A 23,074-nucleotide genomic window follows, 5' to 3' on the forward strand; every position below is an offset into this window, starting at 1 on the left:
GCATTTTTTTACTAACATTTAATGCTTGAGAGTTAAGTTGGTCATTTTAATAGGTTGGTTTAATAAAATAGAATGGTGTTAAACTTTTTAAAGAAGAATATATTTTTAAAAAATATTTATGAAATACACACACACATAAATTATTTATATATATGTATGTGTGTGTGTGTGTGTATATATATATATATATATATATATATATATATATATATATATATATATATATATATATATACACACACACATTTACTATTATTTACATTGTAAATTATGATCATACATATTTAGTATTATTTAATAAATGTATCACTTTTTTTATACTTGCATTTGATGCGTGACACGAGTTAGCTTTCAACCTTTGCATATGGAAATGCAGAATGCATTTATGCCTCATGCAGCAGTTCGTTGCTTCAATGGCTGTTAGCTGCCGGAGGGCCTCACACTTCCTGTCCGGACACAACATACACTCTTTACCTGCAGGCACACGCATACACACACTGCAAAACCTACCAACATACAGTTAACACATCCACTTCCTCTACACATACACAAACGATCACAAACACTTGAGAGTGTTCAAACACAAATGATTTAAATAAGGACTGAAAATGTAAACAGTCTGCTTATTTTGATATAAACAATATTCAAGAAAAATGACAATGCAATGCAATGACAAAAAGGGCACAAGGTGGCACTTGATGTCACTCATTGTGAATGCTAGGCCTATATAATATGCAATTGGGGGCGGGGCTAAAAAATGAGGGCCTGATGATGTCATCTGAAAGGAAAGTTATTTCAGAGAGAAGGAAAGATGATAATTACGAATATTTTTTAAGACGACAAGACTGCACAATAAACATAACGTTCATCATATTCACAAATTGGTGTGGATCTTAACATAGTTATCGTTATGAATAGTTATCTTTTTTTAATAGTTACAGATAGTTATCTTTTTTATTTTTTATTTCTCTGAAAAATCCTGTCATACGTGCACAAACTCACAGTCACCACTTATAAGCTACTACTAAATATTGTAGAAAACGGTATTTTCTGTAAAAGTTTCTTTGTAACGATTTGTATCGTAAAAAGCGCTATACAAATAAATTTGAATTGAATTGAAACTTTCTTGTGAATGGGCCTTAAGACCAAGGGCATATTAATAAAAGAATGATTAAATGTGAGTAGATTTGAAAAGTGTTTAAATTGAATTGGAAAACGGAATTAGAATGTTTTCGCAATTGTAAAAATTCTAAAAATTCGCAGTACTTTCAGCTCCGGTTAAGAATTTTTACCACACTGAAACTCGTTGGAAATAAAGTTATTGGATAGAAATAGTAATATTTCAACGTTCACTATTTAACTTTTGTAAAGTTTTGACGCATTCGAGTAAAACATCATTGTACTGCATTGTAATACAAAACAAAAAAAAACACAAATGTGTCATTGACAACAATAGCTGCTACCATACGCTTTCCAAATTGTCCATTTAATTGGAAAACAAACAATTGTTGCATTTATCACTTGAAAAAAATTGTCAAATTCTCCACCTCGTCCATTCGCTAATTTGACAATACCAGTAAGGTATTGTGGTACTTTCAGCTCCGTTTTGCCACCGTTTACGCTCCTTTCAGCACAATCCCATACGTTTATCCTCAAAAATCGACAAAAAAAAAAAAAAAGTCTTGATAGAAGGCTCTATGACTGACAGCAACCATCGAGTTTATCCGTTAAAGAAAATCAACAGCCACATCGCCTCCCTTTCTGTCAGAAGAGGGTCCTGGTGATTATTTTGTCGAAATTCTGAGAAGCTCTATAAAAAAGTAATCGCTTACTCAAGTTGTGAAGATGATCCCCAGCTATTCCAATGTGAAATGAGTGTTGGATACAGTGGGGAAAGAGCAGTAAAGTGGGAGAAAGATAATCCGTATCTGTCATGCTAAGGGCCTCTTTACGCTGAGATGGAAAGTGAATGACCTGCTCTTAGACGCTTAGGAAAAGCACACTTTACTCAGAAAAGCATCTGGCATCACACAACACTTCGGCACAACAGTTATGAATTCAAATGGATCCTTTGGAAATCATTTTACGTGGACGATGAAAACAAGAACATCAGCTTCCTTAAACTCACTAAACCCTGTTATCTTTTCCGGGGGGAGCGTAGCGGAGATTTATGAGTGGACGTCTGCGCCACATTTTCCTTCTGTTTTTCCAGCTAGATTTTTTCCTCCTCCTTTTCTAAGAAACCAAAACACAGCTAACGCTCAGGAACACACCAGTGCTTGTCTTACCTCCAAAAAATATCAATTATGCTATAATAATAATAATCATAATATTCATTAATGTAAAAAAAAATAATAATTTATACGGTTATATTTTTATATATTACATCAATTATTCTTATTACTAATATTGTTTTATATATTACATAACGTGGTATTTAAAAGTTAAGAATTAATCAACTTATATTAACACTATTAGTACTACTACACTATACATTGTAGTTAATATACTTAAACGTTATATTAAATAATAAAACAATAAGAATAACTGTTATAGCATTGTTTATATGTGATATAAAATATAATAATTATTTAAAATATTTTATTACAATTATTAGTTGATATAACGCTTCATTTAAAATGTAAGAATTATTTACTATATAAAATACAATGTTAACACCACTACTAAAATAATAATTAAAATAATCAGTTATTATTATGTAACAATGATTTATAAAAAAAATTATTTTATATATTACAGATAATATGCTTAAAAGTGTTTAATAAATAAAATACAATATTAACAAAAAGTATAATAATAATAATTTATATTGGTATTACTTTTTGAATATATTATTATATTATTATTATTATATATATAATGCAAAACTACTACTACTACTACTACTAATAATAATACTATGTTAAATTAATAGCAACATAATAATATTACATTAATAGTTATAGTATTCATCATCATAATCATCATTATTTTACAATAAATTATTGTGTAACAAAATATACAGCTAATATTAAAAACAAATAAACACATAAATAAATATTAAATATTCTGTTAACGTATAGTTTAAATTACTTAAGTTTTTGTTATTGTTAATAGTATAATAATAATAATAATAATAATAATAATAATAATAATAATAATAATAATAATAATAATAATAACAACATTGTCCACAACTCCGGAACCAAATTAAGACTGATGAAATATTAATTGCTTCTATTAATCATCGTCTAAGATTGTTTCAATCCCAATAAATCACATCATCAAAGCACATTTAAGCAGCAAATGTAAGTTCACATGGTCTTTACTAAAATTGCACGGTTTGCTAGCAAACCAAAACAAGTGATTGTTGTCAGGAGAATTCAAAGCGATTTATCCAGACATACTCCCCCCTCAGGTCCTCAACGCTCGGACGTCATCAGAGGACAACTGAAGGGCTATGATGACATAAAAGAGCAAACCCGCGAACGCTGAACTTTGACCTGAAAGCGGCCCAACTCTACAAGAGTCGCTGTCGGCACAACAGACCAATGCTCACAATAACAGAACACGCTGTGCCAGAGGAGAAGATATGACTTATCTGTGAAGCACATCTCCTGTGTGTACGGTCTTCTGTCGGACACAGCGCCTCATGCTTCCACTGTCTGCTCTCATGACGGTTTTATGGAGGAAAAAAGGACCGATTTTAATGCTGTTGCTACACGAGGACCAAGATATTTATCTAAACGCATTCAAATAAATGACCGTTTTATTTTGTTCAAAGGAAATAAACGTTCCCTGGGCAACAAATGAAGCAAACACTAAACATTTGCTTTATACGTGAAGCATGCTGAGTGTTTTGGTCTGGCTACGAATGGAAAGCGCCGCTTACTGAAGCACCTGGAGATTTTATCTTCGCACTCAAGCTCACGTCTGCATCCAGCGGCTCAACTTCCTGACACTGAACGCCTGCTTACACACAAAACACTTTACTGCCTTCATGAATGAATCAAGGACTTGCGCTTTCATCACATTCATTCATTTGCTGCACATTTTCACTGACAATTCAAGACTAACCGTTTTATGTAATTAAGTGGCAACGAAAAACTGAATTTGAAAATTTCCTTGATGTGATCTTTTAAGAATTGATTAAATGGTACCAGAATCAAGTTAATGAGTTTGCAAAAAAAAAATTATATTTTGCTATATGTTAGCATTACCTAATAGACCGTTCTGACTGCTGACTTTATTAGATAACAAAAACTAACAAATAAAAAATAAATAAATAAATCACAAGGTAGAATTACATTAATAAAAAAAATACAATATTAATTTTAGTAATATTTTAAATTGCACAGAATAAATCATTTTTTTAAATAATATACTACTACTAATAAAAACATTTCAATATAGTCCACTATTTTATTAATCCTTTTAATAATTAATAATAATAGATTAATAATTAATAAATAAAAAACTAAGAAATGAACATCAATCACAAGTTAAAACAATATATAAATATTATGAATAAATTATACAAATACATTACAAGAATTACAAGAATTAAAAAGAAAAACAAATCTTTTTAAAAATACTTTTTACTAATAAACATTTAAATATAGTCCACAATATTATCAGTCCCTGTAATAATCATCATTATTATTAAATAAAATAATAAATAAATAAATAAATAAATCAAGGTAGAATGACAATAGAATTATGAATATTATAAATTACACAATTACAGAAAAGTAAAAAAAAATACTTCTGCTAAAAATAATAAAAACATTTAAATAAATAAATACATGGAAGAATAAGAATAAATGCATTATATTCTGTAATGATATTATTCAAATAATAATAATAATATTTGTGTAATTTATTATTAAATATTATAATAATTTCATATATTACAAATCAAAATAAAAAATATATAAATATGGTCCGCAGCATTATTACTGTAATACTAAAATAGTACTAATTATTATTATTATAATTGTTGTTGTTATTTCATGATCATGGTATCTTGAGTAATTGTTATCAGGAGAATGTAATCATGCCAGATTTTAAATCAGGGATCATTTTGCTTTCATGTCGGCTTGAAATATAAAACAAATGGAAAATCACATCTATTTAGTAAAGTTCCTTCTGGAATTAAGTGTGAAACAAAGTCTGGAACACAAACCGTTTCCCATTATTATCTGTGGAGAAACAGAATTCCTTGGAGGAGCGAGAAAACATGAACGACAGGCTAAACAAGCAAACAGGCACAGGTTGTGTTGATCTGGCATGACGGGGAGCGCCTGTTTCTTTCGGGATCTGGAGTTTTGCTGTAGGGTTATACACTCGCTCACCCCAGCGCCTGCCCAGATACAGCAGCATTGCATCATACTCCAGAAATGGAGTATCGCTTTGACATTACAGCCGACTAAACTTTCACTTCTCACATGACAAAAAGTGTGTGCATGCTTACCAACGTGGACCTTTATTTGGGCGGACGCTGCTGTTCTTATTGCAGAACCTGACCTCATTCACACCAATGCAGTTGTGATTTCACTCATAAGGGACGTACAAATCACATACTTGCAACACCAAATGGTCACTAGCTAATCTGTTGGTCAGTCTTAAAGGAATAGATCACCCAAAAATGAATGTAGAGGAGTTTTTTCTTCATCGGAAAACATTTGGAAAATTTGAGCATTACATCACTTGCTCATCAGTGGATCCTTTGCAGTGAATGGGTGCCGTCAGAATGAGTCCAAACAGCTGATAAAAACATCACAAGTAATCCACACCACTCCAGTCCATCAATGAATGACTTGTTTTCATACAATATATATCTGCTCTGAAACTGAAATATCTTCTTTTGTTTTCAACAGCATTTTTCTTACTCAAATCTATGATTAGCTAGATGCTACAAAAATATTTAGTCTCAAAACAATTAAGAATTGCTAGAAACTAGGGCTGCACGATATTGGGAAAAAATGACATTGCGATATTTTATTTTTCTGCAATATATATTGCGATATGAAATCTAACCAATTAATATGCACGAGGGAGAGAGAGCAAGACAGCGCTCGTGTTGTTTGAAGACGGTGAGCGTGCCGCCGGGGCTCGCTCGCTCGCTCTCTCTCTCTCTCGTGTGCACGCTCTCTCTCTCACTCTCTCTCGCTTTCACGCGAGCTCTCAGTCTCTCTCTTGCGCTCTCCCTCTCGCGTGCGCTCTCTCAGTCTCTCTCGTGCGCGCACGCTCTCTCTCTCTCTCTCTCTCTTTCACGTGCTCTCTCTCTCTCACTCGAGCTCTCAGTCTATCTCGTGCTCTCTCTTTCGCGCTCTCAGTCTTCTCTCGCGCGTGCTCTCTCTCTCTTTCGCGCTCTCTTTCAAGCGAGCTCTCAGTCTCTCTCGCGCTCTTTCTCGCTCTCGCTCTCTCTCTCTCTCTCAACTACGACAGCCTGTGATGTGACTATCGTGGATTTGTACATTGCGATATCTATGCTTAAACGACACATCGTGCAGCCCTACTAGAAACTGGTATTTAGAGAGCTTAATGGCCCCTAAAAAAAACTATTCACAATGTCGCTTAAATGTATAAATCTGTTTAAATGTATAAATCATGATGCAAATATATCATGGATATTCAAAATACAAAATAAGTAAATGCATATGCATCCAATATGATAACCGATAACAAAAAAATTTGTTATTTGAAGGCCGATAACCAATATGTTGGCCGATAAATACTTTTTGAGAGCCTGATAACAAAAAGGTTATTTTCATTAAAAGCCACATCCCAGATACTTCAACATGAGCAGCCTACTTTGAACAGTGTACATTTTAAAAATAGTTTTACTCTTCCATTACCAAATTTCATCATAAAAAGTCTTACAAATAAATAAAATAATGTATAAATAATGCAAACAAGTCATCTCAAATCAAGTGTTTCTAAAGGAAATAATGTATTATATATTGCCTTTAAGATATCGGCCAAATTTTCTTATCAGCCCGATACCGATAACAGAAAAATGTAACATTTATCGTCCGATACCGATATATTGGCCGATATATCGTGCATCCCTAAAATTCACAACGTATGCAACGTATTTCAACATCAGTTCACAAGTGACAAATTTACATCATTTTGTTAACTGGAAATCATTTTCAAGAGCCCGTAATATACTTTTGGTTCCATTTAATCAAAAACGTTCTTGATTCCAAAGCAAGCCGAAAAAACTAAACAAAAAAAAAAGACTTTACGCCAACACCTAATTTTCCAAGTAAATAAAAATGGACAATAACTGTTATATTAGCAACACTGAATGAAGAATAACAGTAACTTACTTCTTTGGCAATGGTTCTGGTTCCAGCAACGCTCGCCGAAATTCCCGTTGATGGTGGTCTGCTTGCAGGTTATCGTTCCCGTGATGGTACCCGGACAAATGTCTCCGCACTCCCGCTCGTCCTTGTTTGACACAATGTAGTTGTCCTCCACCGAGTCGGAGATCTTGGACCAGTCGAGAGTGAACAAATAGCAGAGGTTGGGGTTCTTCTCGATGCGCACCGTTCCTCGCGTGATGTTGGTCAGGCTGTGGAGCCCGATCTCCTTCAGCTGGATCATTTCGAACATGACCAGGGCGTAGTTGAAGAAGAGGTTGTTGCCACGGATGACAGTGAGGTTCGGGAAGAGGTCGCCCAGACTTTCCAGTCCGTAGACGCGGAAGAGGAGCAGGTAGTCGGTGATCACGACCAGCTTCGGGAAGCTCAAGCCCTGGAAGTCTTCCAGTCTGGTTTTGAACATGAGCAGGATCTTCAGGTGGCCCTCGATCACCGTGCAGTTCTCCAGAACGCGCAGGTGGCTCGCATTGTTGCGGATATCTATGCTGGGGCAAACTGCAATGATAGACAGATGAAAATAAATTATTAGTAGTTCATACATAATTCATTGGATTAGGCTTACATTTTAAAAATAGTTTAGGAAAACATACTTAGGAAGTCATTGGCTAATGTCAACTGTTTAATTAGCAGCGTTTTTCAAAATAGCTTCTTTTGTGTTCAGCAGGATTAGGACGTTTTTGGGTGAACTATCCCTTTACAATTGCTTTTAAAATTAAATTGTTAATGTTGTACGCTTTCATTTAATTGTCACTGTAAACGTGTATTAAACTATAAATCCAGGAAAGTTCAAACCGACACTAGAGATTCTGAAAAAATAAATTCTTAGGATTCTTTTATTATAAATTTTTTATTAAAAAAGTTCATATTTTTTTAATTCAAATGATCAGACACGTTTATTAAATATTACAATTGTATTAAACTATTAAAACAGAATCCTGAACAATTCAAATGGAAAAAATAGAATAAAATTTAATTTCTAAATATATACATTTCAAATAATTTGTTAAATTGCATGAATTTCATGAATTTAAAATGCTTTTTGAGTGCTAAAATTTAACCGTCAATTTAAAAAAAAATAATAATAAATGAGCAACTTAAAATTTAAATTAAAATATTTTAAAAAGCAAATTAGAATTTTAGAAAAAATAAAACTGACTTCATAGGGCCCTTAAAATGTAGCAAAAATTTACTTTGGACAAAAACTATGGTAGGGATGTCAATAGTATCACTAAACGATAAATATGAATGAATGAATGAATGAATGAATGAATGAATGAATGAATGAATGAAAGAGAAAAAAATCTGGAATATCCAAAATGTCTTACTGCCACTGTCTGTTATGCTACTGATAATAATAAAAATTCTAATAAAACATATACATTTATAATAATAAATTACTACATTTTGATGAAAAAACACACTAGTACAAAAATTACAACATCAAAAACAATAATATATAATAATATATAAATTCTAAACAAAACTCTTATTTCCCCCTTAGCAATATTTGTTAATTACATTTCTGGTATTCATTATTACAAAAAAGCCTTTGAGATACTGAGACAAATATGTATTCAGCTGCACTTGATATGAACAAAAAATACAGTGAATTGTAAAACCCACAATTATTTATACGACAGCTGACCTCCCGCCGCAATTTCATGACTGTGACAGTGCACGTGAAGGCCGTCCTAACAGGAGCATGAAAGATTATCAACACTGAATAATGCTGCTTTTCTTAGTTCATTCATAATCCAAACCTGCACATGCTGAGACGAGGCCGAGAGGATTCATTAGCAAAGCGCTTCGCAACAAGAGAGCATCTGCTAATGGATAACATCAAGAAATCCTTTCAGAGCTGCGCCATTGATTCACCATCAAAAGAAATCTCTCAGGCCTTTTTCACGCTGGAAATCATTACGAAATATTCACCGCGGCCTATTCATTTGAAACGCTGACGTGAACAGAAACACCCATTTCAAGACATTACCAGACTAAATCATTATAAAGAACGGTGGAACGTGCAATTTAGAGATGACGACCAAATTTCAAGTCAAAGGACAACGCTGGAAAACAAAGGGCTTTGCTGTCAATTGTGTTTCTCGCGGAGACAAAGACGGCGTGTGATTTGTGGTGTGAGCAGGTGTCGAAGTCTTTGGGACTCGGTTTTTCCTCTTTGTTTCTGCAGACGGCAGTTATCAGAGCTAATGCTTTTCACATCGCAGCCTTAAATGGCAGTTTTACCACAACTTATCGTGTTATGACGGCCTTTATATATAAAACCCAAATAAAACCACCAAGTTTCTGTTGAGGATGCATTTATGACAAATTCATAACAAAACTAGCGAATTGAGATTCAGGTGCTTCCTTCAAATACAAAACGCAGACTTTTTGGATAAATTTGGATGGATATTACACTGCAAAAACAAAACAAAACAAAAAAACTGAAGAAAATCACATTTTGCATAAAAATATATTTATATATTACTAAATATAAATTTGACTAAATATGACTTTTTTAATTCTTCATTCTCTTTAAGTTAAAATTACCATTATATAAAATATATATATAAAAAAAATTAAATATTGGTTTTGCATTAACAAATAACCCAAACTTTTTTATTTATTTTTAGAAAGTTTAAGTAGTACAATTATCCCAATAAAGATATAAGATTAATAATAATAAATTACATTTTGCATAAAAAAATTATAATTAAATTTTTTTTTTTGCACTGCAGTAATGAGAATAAGAACTGTTAAAAAAATCTAATATAAACAATTCTAAAAATTATCTTTAATTTCTTTCAAACTAAAAAAAAAAAGCTTAATATGGTCTGAATATGATGTTCTTTACAGGTTCCAAGAGATTAGCAATTTAACAACTGTGCAAACCTGATTTCCCTAAAATAAGGGACTCACATAGACACTAGATAAAACTGACTGCGTTTCGGACTGACACACAGATCATTGATCTTGTAAAGGTCAGAAAAGCAACATTTGGACATCGGGACAAACTGAAGACCCCTCACCCTACAAGATCCTGACACGAGTTTCTTAGCCAAACTCTAATATTACCACACACACACGAGAAACGGTTACATCAGGTCCCTAAAGATAATTGAGCAAACACCATAAAATGGCAACATCTCTCCATAGCAACACATCCCAGCATGCAGCAACATGGAGCGTTTGCCAGACAAAAAGGCACTTCAGCCCGTTTACCACTTCTGGTGCAAAACTCTACTGGTGTGTGCATGCCAAAAGTGAAGAGAATATTTGCATCACGTTATCACACTAGATTACTCAGGGGATGTTTTTCGCATCAACCTTGTAAATTTAAAATATTGCGTAATCTTTTTTCCGTGATTTTCTGATACAACTGGAAGTGTGACTAAGCTCTTCGCTGAATTGTAACTGTGTGTTGACTCCAAAAACACTTAGATTAATCGCGCAGATAGTTTATATACAAAGTCAATGCAAAGATGCGAATAGATGCGAATTCGTGCCAGGCGACACGATTATTGCGAACGTGCGATGTACATCCCAAACGCAATTTTCGCGCTAGTTGATAATGTTCAACTACAGAAGAAAATTAGCATGACGCATTTGCGTCTCGCACAAGACAATCGAAAATGTTGGAAAGTTTCATGAAATTTACCATAAATTTTCCACCCCTTTGCAACTAGGGATGTTCATTTTAACCAAAGTAGGTATTTTGAAAATGTAGAAAGTTTTACGTAGGAAACTGAATAGAAGTTGAGACATCAATCAAAAACATTTTCAAAACACAAATATCAAGGAAGGAATTTTCTTTCACTATTTACAGGATATCTTCAGACTTGTGATCCGATTGAACAAAACACATCTTAATACCAGGTGTAAACAGGACCTAACAGAGATCAGTTCATTACATCATCACTTTAAGTTTCAGGATTCTGACTGGTTAAAGCGTATAGAAAAAACTTGGCATATCTCCAAACATGGACATCTAGTCAGTGGCGGTTTCTCCATTAGGGCGATTGGGCGACGCACCACCAAAGGAAAGGGAGGGATTTTTTTCCCCTTTTACATTCAACCAGTGTCACACTAACTTTATATATTCTAGACTGTTTGTGCTGCCTCTAAATTGTCCAATTGGCGTCGAGTCACGTTTTGTGTAGTACCGCGCCTTTTTGGGCGATTTCTGTCAAACTGTGAATCACCCAGAGTGCTCTCATAGACTTCCATTCAAAGATCTTTTTTTTTTGAACTGCAGCCACTGCATTGCAATCTCAATGAGTTCCGGGAGGGCTAGCCCTAACGTGCTTTCGTCATCGTGTGTAACCTTAACGACTGGTGGGAAAAGTGACATCCAATAATATTTAAAAACTATTTTGAATTTTAACAACCAGAAAAACTAATGAAAAACGACTTTAATATCTTTATCAAATGTGAAAAAAAAAAAAAAGAACACGAAAGAGCAAAGATGCATATGGATAGGGAGCAGTGTAATATAAGGGAGTAACTTAAGTAAGCAGTGTAATGTAAGTGAGGAAAGTGATATAAATGAGCAGTATCAGTACGACAGCAGGGGGTCCGACTTTAGGAACAACGTGACCCTCGTAGGTCACAGAACAGCATTTCGATAAATGTCTTACTACGGTCTCTCCAACACCCTGCGATGCCAGTTGTTCACCTTACACCGACACTCACACATCTTCAAGGCTGAAGACTGTCATTGTCAGCAGGAGGGTTAAAAATTAAAAACATCACATTCAATTACTCTCTCTAATGCTAAACCTACTTCATTGTCTTAAACTACAGAAGTTCATCAAATCATTTTTATTTCTTAAAAGAACAAATGTTGATTACTAACTGATCAGAATCATTCAAAAGTACATGTAGAAGCAGCTCCAGAATTGACTCATCAAATAACAGGTAACAGGGTTGAATTGTTAAGCTTTACGAATACAAATACAAATATTTAGCTTAACAAACAATTTTCTTTAAATATAGAAAATAAGATACAAATATTTTCTTGTGTTCCTGTCATGCTTTAGAAAATTTCACTTCTTAAGTGTCAAAATCTGATCTAATATTTCTGTTTTGAGAGAAAAGTGTGTGGTAACAGGGTTGCATGTAAAATGTGAGATTACATTTTTTTTTACTTTTTAAATAAATAAATAATTCAACAGTCCCCACCAATTGCATTAGGGGTGTCAAAATTAATCGTTTCTACGGTGCATCGCGATGCAGACGAGGACGATTCGGTTTCGGTTCAGTAATAGCCCATAACCGGTTATAATGTACTGACGCATTTCTGACGTCAGCACCGCGTGCTTAGTCGCGGCATACAATGGCAGAGGGAGGCAAAACGCCTGAGCGTGCAATAAAAAATGCTCCAACCACTTTAAAAGCCGACATTTGGGCACATTTCGGCTTTTATCAACAACACGGTAAGCCCGACCTTGACAAGACACACGCTGTGTGCAAATCATGTCACGCAAAAATAAAATATGCAGGGGGTAATACCACCAACATGAGAAACCACGTCAGTCGTTTTCACCCCGAGCTGCAAACGCCTGTCAGTGCCATTGTGGATCCAGCTCAGCCAAAAATTGATCAACTTATATCAACGTTGCCGCCAAACTCAGTGAGAGGGCAGAGAATTACCAGAGCAGTGGCATCTTTTATTGCAAAGGATATACGGCCCTTTTCTGTAGTGGAAAACCCCGGGTTTCGTCACCTGTTAACAACACTGGAACCGCGATATAAGCTCCCCTCTCGCAGCCACTTTTCAGAAAAAGTTATCCCAGAACTCTACCTCGAAACCAAAGCCCAGGTAATGGCGTCAATGAGCCAAGCTCATCGAGTTGCAATAACATGTGATTCCTGGACTTCGGTCGCGACAGAGTCGTATGTGACAATAACGGCACATTACATTAGCGATGACTGGAAGATTTTGTCTCATGTGCTGCAAACGAGAGCCGTTTATGAGTCTCACACGGGTGCTCATCTGGCAGAGCTACTGTCTCATGTCGTGGATGAATGGCAGCTATCACATAAGGATGTAGTGCTTGTAACAGATAATGCGTCGAACATGATCGCTGCAGCTCAATTCGGAAAATTCCCTCACGTAACATGCTTCGCGCATACGCTGAATCTGGCATCCCAGCGCGCGCTTAAAGTGGGCGCGCTCTCCAGGCTTTTGGGCAGAATCCGACGAATATCAACATTCTTTCATCGCAGCACCACAGCGAGCCACTGTCTGAAAGTGAAACAGCAAGGTCTTGGCCTGAAAAATCATAAACTGATAACTGATGTTGCAACAAGGTGGAACAGCGCATACGACATGGTCGAGAGGTTCCTGGAACAACAACCTGCAATTTGTGCCACCTTGCTGTCACCAGAAGTCAGAAAAGGAGAGACAGATCTGTGCACTCTTACTGAAACAGATGTAACAAATGCAGAGGATGCTGTGAGGGCATTAAAGCCAATGAAGGATGCAACAACACTGATGTCAGAAGAGCGCAATCCGACAGTTTCCCTCGTTGCTCCTCTACATGCGCAACTCCTCCAGAATATGTCAGACACCAACGGAGACTCGCACATGATCCATGAGATCAAGAATGCAATCAGAACAGATCTCCTGAAGAGGTACAACAGTGAGTCACAGAAGAGGATCCTTCATACAGCCTCTGCCCTGGATCCCCGATTTAAGGGAATGCCTTTTCTCACAGAAGAGGAGAGATCGGAGGTATACAGAGCACTGACAGAGGAGGCTGCATCCTTGGAGGTAATTCTATCGTTTCTTGTACAAAAGACTATATAAATTAAAAGCTCATAATATTAATAGTAGGTAAAATTTGTTCAAATGTTTTGTAATTTAAATTTATTATCATTTTTATTTATTTTTATTAAAACAGAAAAAATTATAATTCTCATATATTATGTGAGCTGTTGTATTGGCTGACTGCACTGCCACTGTCCTAGTTTAATTGTATTTTCAAATACGTTGTTCAAACACAGGGTACATCTAGAATGACAGAAGTGGATGAAGCACCTGAGGGAACAGGAGAAGAAACCTCCATTGAGGACAGGTCCTCTGCTGCTCCCAAACGAAAGGCCTCATCGCTGCTTGTGAGTTTGCTGGGACAGTCTTTCACTGACACTGAAGGTCCAGTAGAACCCAAGACCCCCTATGTCCTTGCTAAGGAGGAAATGGAGGCATACTGTAAAGCTCCATCTCTGCCTCTCACTGAGGACCCTTTGAACTGGTGGTGTGTCCATGAGGTCATGTTTCCTCTTCTCTCTCGGCTGTCAAAGCGATACTTGTGTATCCCAGGCACAAGTGTGTCTGCAGAGCGAGTTTTCTCCACAGCAGGAGATGTGGTCACTGCTAAAAGAAGCACTCTTAAACCAGAGCATGTGGACCAGTTAGTGTTCTTAAAGAAAAATTTACAAATTCCCACATGCTGAGCAGTTTGTGATGTTTCAGGAAGTTCCAGTGCCCAGTGCTGTTATTTTGTTTTCTTTTATTTTGTGTATTAAAAAACACTGCTGAAGTGCAGATTTAGTTTTTTGTATATTGATTATATTCAAGTAGGTTTGGCCTCTTGTTTATTTTGGTTTGTAATTTAATTTCATGTTTATACATTTGTCAATATTTAAATGTTTTACAAGAAAGTACACTGCACTATATAAGTATTTAAGTACACTCCCTGCATTATGCACTTTTAGTACTTACATTTGTGTGTTCTAATCTAATGCTGCTGTTGTATTCTGTGCCCAGACTTGAGTTTTATTTGATGTTTGATACATTCAAGAAGCGTGTTTCAGGTAAAATTAAAGGTTCAGTTCATATATCTGACTGCTTGTATTTATTGACAAAATTGTATACATGTGAAGCAAAATTTAAAAATAAGGATGCAGTGCATCATCAATGCATCGTGATGCATCGAGATAATCGAATCGAACTGAATCGATGACTTGATAATCGTAATCGAACCGAACCGTGAGACCAGTGTAGGTTCACACCTCTAAATTGCATGCAAAAATGTGGGACATTAATTTTAATATTTAAACTAGGTTTTGTTACTAAAACAAACTGGATAGTTTTTACACACACACACACACACACACACAAAACATACAATAAAAATTTAATTAAAATTGTAGCTAAATTGTGGAAATTTCCACGCAAAATGCATACAAAATATATATTAACAATTTTAATATTTAAAGTATTTTTTAGTACAACAACCTGAATAGTTTTTTTAAAATTGTCTTTTTAAACACAAAAACATACGATAAAAAGCAACAAATTTGTAGCTGTAGTTTTACGAATAAGGTTTTTAACAGAAAAAAAATCCTTATCATGGAAAGTGCTCTTTTTATAGTCGCAAAATGCATGCACAATGTGTGACATAAAAATAAAATTTTAAGGTTTTTACTACAACGAATGGAATTTGTTTTTGTTTGTTTTTACAAAAACTCAATAAAAAGTAACAGATTTGTAGTCTAATCATTAAAAGTACTATTTCAGTTTACTACAACAACCAAATAGCTTTTTTTGACAAAAAGAAATGCAATAAATAAAAATAATATTGTGGTCAAATTCTACAAAAACAAAAAAACACTCACACCCCATAAATTCCTGCTATGCCATAACGCAACAACTCAATCTCTATTGTAGCACAGTGCTCAGATCTGAATGAGGACAAGGTTACATTTTATTGTATTGGTCAACATTCCCAAGGTCGGCTGTAAACAGATACAGAGCTTGTTTGTGTGATCATATGAGACCTCACGCACACTTCACAAACCTGCTCTTCACACATACCACGTTTGGGACACGTCCTGCCTCGGCCCGATTGAAAGCGGACACCCAGCCATCATTTAGGAGCCTGATTTATAGGTGCCTCTGCGGTGACGTCAGGTTTTAGGTTGCTGGCTGTTTACGCTGAACTCGGGGAAGGAACACGGAGGGCTTTGGAGATGGCAAAAAGAAGCTGTAGCCGCTCTAGCAACATGCAACAAAATAATAACAGCAACCCTGAACAACAAAACCAATCAATCTGCAGTACAAACAGGTCGACAACTTCAAAACTTTCACAACAGCTGCAGTGTCATAGAAAGCAAGCGAAAAATAGTGCATCTAGAAAGATCTGGTGATAAACAACAGGCAGCGTGTCTGAAACTCAATGCTGGTGCTTATCATACAAACCCATCAACCCCAGCACAGTTGAGTGTCAATGTAACAGCTCTGCATTCAAACACATGGTGACTGACTTGAACAACATCTAAACAGCATCTGACCGCATCTGTGAAGGTCAACCGATGCCACCAGAAAAATAGGCCAGGGCACATTTTTTCAAATGCATTATTACTCTTATAAAACTATTACTGCATAAACAAAATATAACAGACATTTTTTCATTAAAAAATGTCACCTGACCTTGTGCTAAGAAACCATAAAAAAAAAAAAATCTAAATAAATAAAAATAAAATAACATTAAAAACAGGTAAAAACTGAAACTCCACTAAAAATAAAAAAATGTCATCACTCCAAAACTAACCATAAATTATTTTAGTTTTAGATAGATATACATGGTATTTAGTGAAACACATTAAACATGAAAATGCCACTAGATAACTTCATTTAAACTTTAGAATTTTAAGGGCATTTTTTGAAAAATTTTAGAATTTAAGAACATTAAACTGAAATTTGCATTAACTTTGGCAGGCTTAAAATAATAAAATAAACTAAAATAAAAACGTAACAGTGAAATGAGAAAAAAAAGAGACACTGAAAGACTAAACTAAAAACAAAAATTAAAGAATTTAACGAACAGTCAACACTAAAATTCGCACTAACAAACTTCTTGTTAAAAAATAAATAAAATGTGACTAAATAATTAGAATAGTTTTTTAACAAAACAAGCTGAATCTTGATTTTTTTTTTTTCAATAAAAGCTTAACGCACTAAAACGAGAAAACGGCAGAAAATCTGAATTAATAAGCAAAAGGAAACTCTAAAAAAAATTAACTAAGAATGATAGATTGAAAACTAAGGAAAAACTAAGCTAAACTGGAAAAAAAGAAATTTTAAAAAGTGACAAAAACAAAAATTTAAATGGAAAACAAAAACTAATTCAAAATTGTAATAAAACTGTAATAGCATCTTAATGATACTAAAAAAAAAACACTGGCCAATCAGCATCCAGGACTGTTTTATATCTGCATAACTAAAGGTTGATTCATTCTGTGAAGCTTCTTTGGTTGAAAGCAACAGGTCAACTTTCCAAAAACTTCTCAACAGATCTGGGCCAGCAGCTCTGAGACGCTAGAGGTAGGGTCGTTTGTGGGTTTACTTAGGGTTTACGAAGGGGCAATGAAGGTTAAACCCATTTTTCCCCCATCGGCACACATGGGGCTGAATAAAAGAGGGACACTTCAGCTGTAATATGAGCCTCGCTATCCATGACGCAAGTGGAGCGGGACAGTTAGCGATCACACGCATGAAAGGATGTGCCAATAGCCTCTTCTGTGAACACAAGCACACATATCCAGACAATGCCGCTGGAAATTTGACTTCCATTACAGGCCTGGATATGGGGCTTGAGGGAGGAATCTTGGGCCTTCAACACCCACTCCAAACCTCTGCGCTGAGGCCTTATTCGACAAGAAAATGTAGTAGCCGTGTGATGATCACAATAAACAAGCCGTCAAGAATGAATATCAAGGCCTACAACATCCCACTGTTTACATTATGAGATGCTTCCGTATTTTTACCCAATGGAGAATTTAATACGCTGCTAGCAATATTAACTAGCGCTCGAAAATTGGAGCATGACGGTTTTTACGCAACATGTCAAGATGATCACGGCTGTAGATAACTTAAGTTGCATTGGCTTCGTATTTCCACAAAATTGAAGTTATGGTTATAAAATTATGACGTTCAAGTTCGTCTACCATGGCAGACTTTACTGTTAAAACGGAAAATAAAAAATAATAATATTTGCTAAATTGCCAAAAAAATATTACAAATGAAAAAAGTAATGGTAAAAATGCAAGTTTTTAAATGCAAAAAAAAAAAAGAAAAAAAAGATTGCATTAAATTTAATACAAAAAAAACACTTAAATATGGTTGGTCAATTGCAGGGTTATTAAAATGATCAAATACTTAAAGTTAAAAAAATATATATATTACATCAGCTAGTTTTTAAGGAAACATTTGTTAATGTACTAAATTTAATATAAAAATGTATAACAAATACTACCATGATGTATGAAAATGTAGTTGACAAGCAAAAAAATTATGCACCATTTGGAAGATATTATTATTAGTTATTTTTTTTTGGTTTATCCTAATTTAATATGTATCTAAGCTTTAAAATCTAACCTTACAGTAATGAAAATTGTGAATTAAGAAAATGAGAAAATGTTAAAAACGGTTGCGAAAAACACGACAACAAAAAAAGGCAAAATATAATTTATTCGTTTTTAGATTCGTTTGATTTTGAGGTAAAACATGAGCCAGGCTGTCAGGATTTATTTAATTCACTTATTGAGCTAGAAATGAAGCAACAGCTTTAAAACACAAGCTGAGGTTCTGCTTCCCAGAATGCACAGTCTATTTCCAAACATTACCTTTAGTTTACACAAGTTATGACAGAGAATGGTCTGTTAGTCTGTGCAAAACTCTGACTGACTCAAATGTTGTCAAGTGGTCCTCTAATAAAATCACTGAGAGATAAAACACAGCGAACCAGAAGCCACTTAGCACTTCCAAACAACACGACTGAACGCTACAGAAAATGACCAGAAATGTATTCATAGAGCTTAAAATTCTCAAGCTTGAGCTCAAGAACGTTTTAATTCTTTGCATCCCGTAAACGTGTCGCCAGTGGCAGCAATGGAACGAACAGCTTTTTATTTAGGCTAGCTTTTGGGCAGCAGAGAATGCTTTTAGCTTAAACACACACACACACACACACACAAAAATACAGTCTAGGCCTAAAAAGCCAAAGGATTCATCCGTCAGAGGAAGCCGAGTCGCTAGGCATGTGTGTGACAAACAAGAACATGAATTCTGTCCAAAATACGTTGCTTTTTGAGCAACAAACGTATAGCGAAACAGAGAGCGCATCAAATATCTAATATAACATAATAGTAGCTGTGGGGTAATTACGCTCTCTGCCTCCATTACCGCTGAAGAGACACTAGAACACATTTCCTAGTGCTTCTAAAAGCAGCGGCGAGGCCCTCGGGTCATCGAGGACGACAGCAGAGGTGTGCTCCTCATACCACACCGCTCCAAAACCAGATGGGATCTGGCATCCTGACTATTTGGCTATTCCTTTCAAATCCGCAGCCTATCCCGAGCAGAGCTTCAAACACGCCTCGGAAGAGCAACGCTTTCGCTGATAACCACCACCAAGTACTCCATAGTCAGAGTAACCGCTAGTGAGTGAGATCTAGGATTGAATTTTTTACTTCTTTGAGAAAGTCTGACAATCCAACACTCAATATCGGCAATTGTCTCTTAAGAATGTGAAACAAACCCGCATTACATTATGAATTGCACACATTTTAGAACGTAAAAATGGCTCGGACTCATATTTTTTTCATTATACGCTTCACCTTTAATTCAGGCCAGTTTGTATTAATAAAAAAAAAAAAAAAAAAAAAAAACATTGTTCAGGTAACAAAAGGACCCTATGATATAACCGATGTAGAAAATTTGGACGGAATCGCAAAATCCATTCATAAAAATGGAATTTACTTTATAACGTAAAGCAGTCAGAGAATTTATTGAATATCTAAATTTTTGGGAAATAATAATAATAATGATATTAAGTAAACATAATAATTTAAAGTTGTTTTCATTTGATAACATAATGATTATTAAGTCATTAAATAGAGGAAAAAATAAACTTGGTTGGTTGGGACAGATTTCATGGGGGGGGGGTACTTTTAATGCATAATTGTTAAACACGTAAATATCATGATTTTGATTAATAACACATGCTTTTTGGTCACTAGAATTATTTAACTTTAAATACAGAAAAATTTAAAGACAACCCATAATCTCTTAAAATGCATTTATTTTGTTTTTGGAAAAGTATTGTCAAAATGTATATATTAAACTAAGAAAATTTCTATTAACTGAATAGTCATTCTTTTTGATTATTACAATTTAATTATACCGTTTAATTCTAACAACCCAGAATTTGGAACTTTTAAATAAATGGTTGTTAAATCACAAAGGGTCCTGGTTTTAATTATTTAGACATGCTTTTAATTACTAAAAATGTAACCATTAAAATGGCATTCAGAAAAATGTGAACAAATAAAAATGGAATTTGGAAAACAATAATACATTTTATAGAGTCCTGTAACTGGGTGAAATCACATAACCTGGGGAGTTCGTTGTTAGCACACTAAACATAGCATCTCTTCATTGAAACATTTGATAGCAAATCAATCGCTTTCAACGAATTCTCAAAACAATTAGCCTACTATCAGACTTAAGACATATCTCAACTGTTTGTTCTCTACATCCCATCCAACCATGTGTACAGCATTAATTAAACGTGTCACGCTAAACAGCTTTGTGCCATTTGAACACGCAAACGTGTTCGCATTGACGACCATAAGAAACACATTTCAACTAACCGTTGTACCTTTGCAGTAATGCACAACACTCTCTTAAGAGGACAAATGCAACCAAACATGTGTGAGGACTTGTGCTATATGGTGTAGTGGGGCAAGTGAGTATAAAGGATTATTACGATGCTTTGCTACGTCAAACACGTGTGAAACGCACAATCCTGTCAGCTGCAAACGTGATCGCAACACAGCGTCTTGAAAACAGGGATGCAGCCAAAAACCAATATTGATGAGTTCCTCATTGAGAGCGCTGACGGGCGCAGTGTGTCTGGGTGAGAGCGTGCCAGATGAATATGGCCATTGCAGTGCCGCCCCTCCTCTGCAGCCGCGGCTGGAACCAGTCCTCACGGTCACCGCAGGGAAACACAGGTCACTTTAATGAGCTGTTTGTCTGTTCTGGAGACCACCGGCTCAGACTGACCGCTGCTGGGTAAGACCACGTCTACCCATAAACCCACACGCTCTGTCAGACTCCATGGCTCATTGGGAAGAAGCTTTGGAAAGCGAGTGTTTATCAGGGGTAAGTGAGGACTCTAGTGAACCCTGAGTCGAATAAAAACAAATATTAAAGTAGAAAAGAATTCAGTAAAATCAAACTGGTCCGAATAGAAAACTATAGCAGAGCTAAGCCTAACAGAGAAGAGTTAAACTGAACCAAATGGGAAGAACCAAACCAAACCCAATCGAATCAAAAAAAGAAATAGTCCCCAGCTAACTTATCTTCTGGTAATGTCCTAAACTGTCTGTCGCAGATTTTTATTCTTATTCTAGAATATTCAGTAAAGATGTTTGTGCAAATCCTATAACTGCCATCTTTGGTATTGTGTGTGAAAAAAACACTTTGTCGAGAAGTGAATTGGACTGTATAGTCTTTACTTGCTTGCTGGCAAAGCGCTTAATTTTGATTAATTGGAAACAGTCTTTCCCTCCTTCTTTTAAACAGTGGGCTAGGGATGTGTTACAATTCCTAAGTTTGGAAAAAATAAGACTTAACTTAAGGGTCTCCGGGCCGAAGTTCACTGTCATGTGGCGTCCTTTCATAAGTTATCTCCAAAAACAATTATAACTGTAACTGCACGAAATGATGCTGTCGTCAGGCTTATTTTTATTCTTTCTCCTTATTTTTCTTTTTTTCTTTATATACACGATGTAAAAGCACAATGTATGTGTGTATGCATGTTGTGTTGTTATGTGAATATGTAGGTTGATTGTTGTTTCAATAAAAAATAAAATAAAAAATAAAAAAGATAAAACCCTAATGTACACAACTGATAAGAAAAAACAAGAAACATTTATTTCAACGAGAAAGCAGAAAATATGAAAAATAAAAATAAAAATCACATCAAAAACGAATAGAACCAAATGAAACCCATTAAAAAGAATAAGGAAAAATCGAATAGAACTGCAATTTGGATTATTTTCAAAACTAACATACCAATTAGAATAGAATCCAAAAGAAACCAAATTAAACAGAAAGAACCAAACAGATCAAAGCTGAATAGGCCACATCAAAATAAAATTAAAAAACTGAAAAGAAACAAAAAGAACTGAATTCGACACGATTGAATCACACCACGTAGGAAAAAAGAACCAAATAGAACCCTACTGAACAGAATCAAAAAGAATTTGAATCGATTAGAATCAAACAGAAACAGAAGAAACCAAAAGAGCCGAACAAAACAGAATCAAACTGAATCTTCTAGAGCCAACTAGAATCAAAGAGCCAATTTATCTTGAAGTGAAACTGTCAAATGTTACTGATTTTGCTGCACAAACTAATTCATAACCCAGAGGAGCCCTTCGTAAACAATCTTCAATATTCAAGCATCTGTGAATATTTTCTGCAGCATTACACAGCAATGAAATATCAATTCATTACACCGAGACTGGCAGTTCAACTAATATTTCCACTGTTTGTTTTTCCGTTAGACTTCCCTGGACACTAAACGGTTTTCGATTTTCAAACACACGGGAGGGAGCATGTTGGTTTTTCCATCCAGGAGATCCTTAACCCAAGCAAGGTGGCCACG

The 23,074-nt window shown here is 35.1% G+C and overlaps 1 protein-coding gene across 1 annotated transcript in view; it reads right to left on the bottom strand.

The window, feature by feature from the left end:
* LOC127943254 (insulin receptor) overlaps window positions 1–23,074 on the bottom strand; it is an 81,473-nt gene that overhangs the window by 49,807 nt on the left and 8,592 nt on the right. The window contains exon 2 of the mRNA XM_052539579.1: window positions 7,338–7,886. Coding sequence (XP_052395539.1) covers window positions 7,338–7,886 — 549 coding nt within the window. The remainder of the gene's footprint in view (window positions 1–7,337; window positions 7,887–23,074) is intronic.

The sequence above is a fragment of the Carassius gibelio genome, chromosome A22, assembly GCF_023724105.1.
Source record: "Carassius gibelio isolate Cgi1373 ecotype wild population from Czech Republic chromosome A22, carGib1.2-hapl.c, whole genome shotgun sequence".
NCBI lineage: Eukaryota > Metazoa > Chordata > Actinopteri > Cypriniformes > Cyprinidae > Carassius > Carassius gibelio.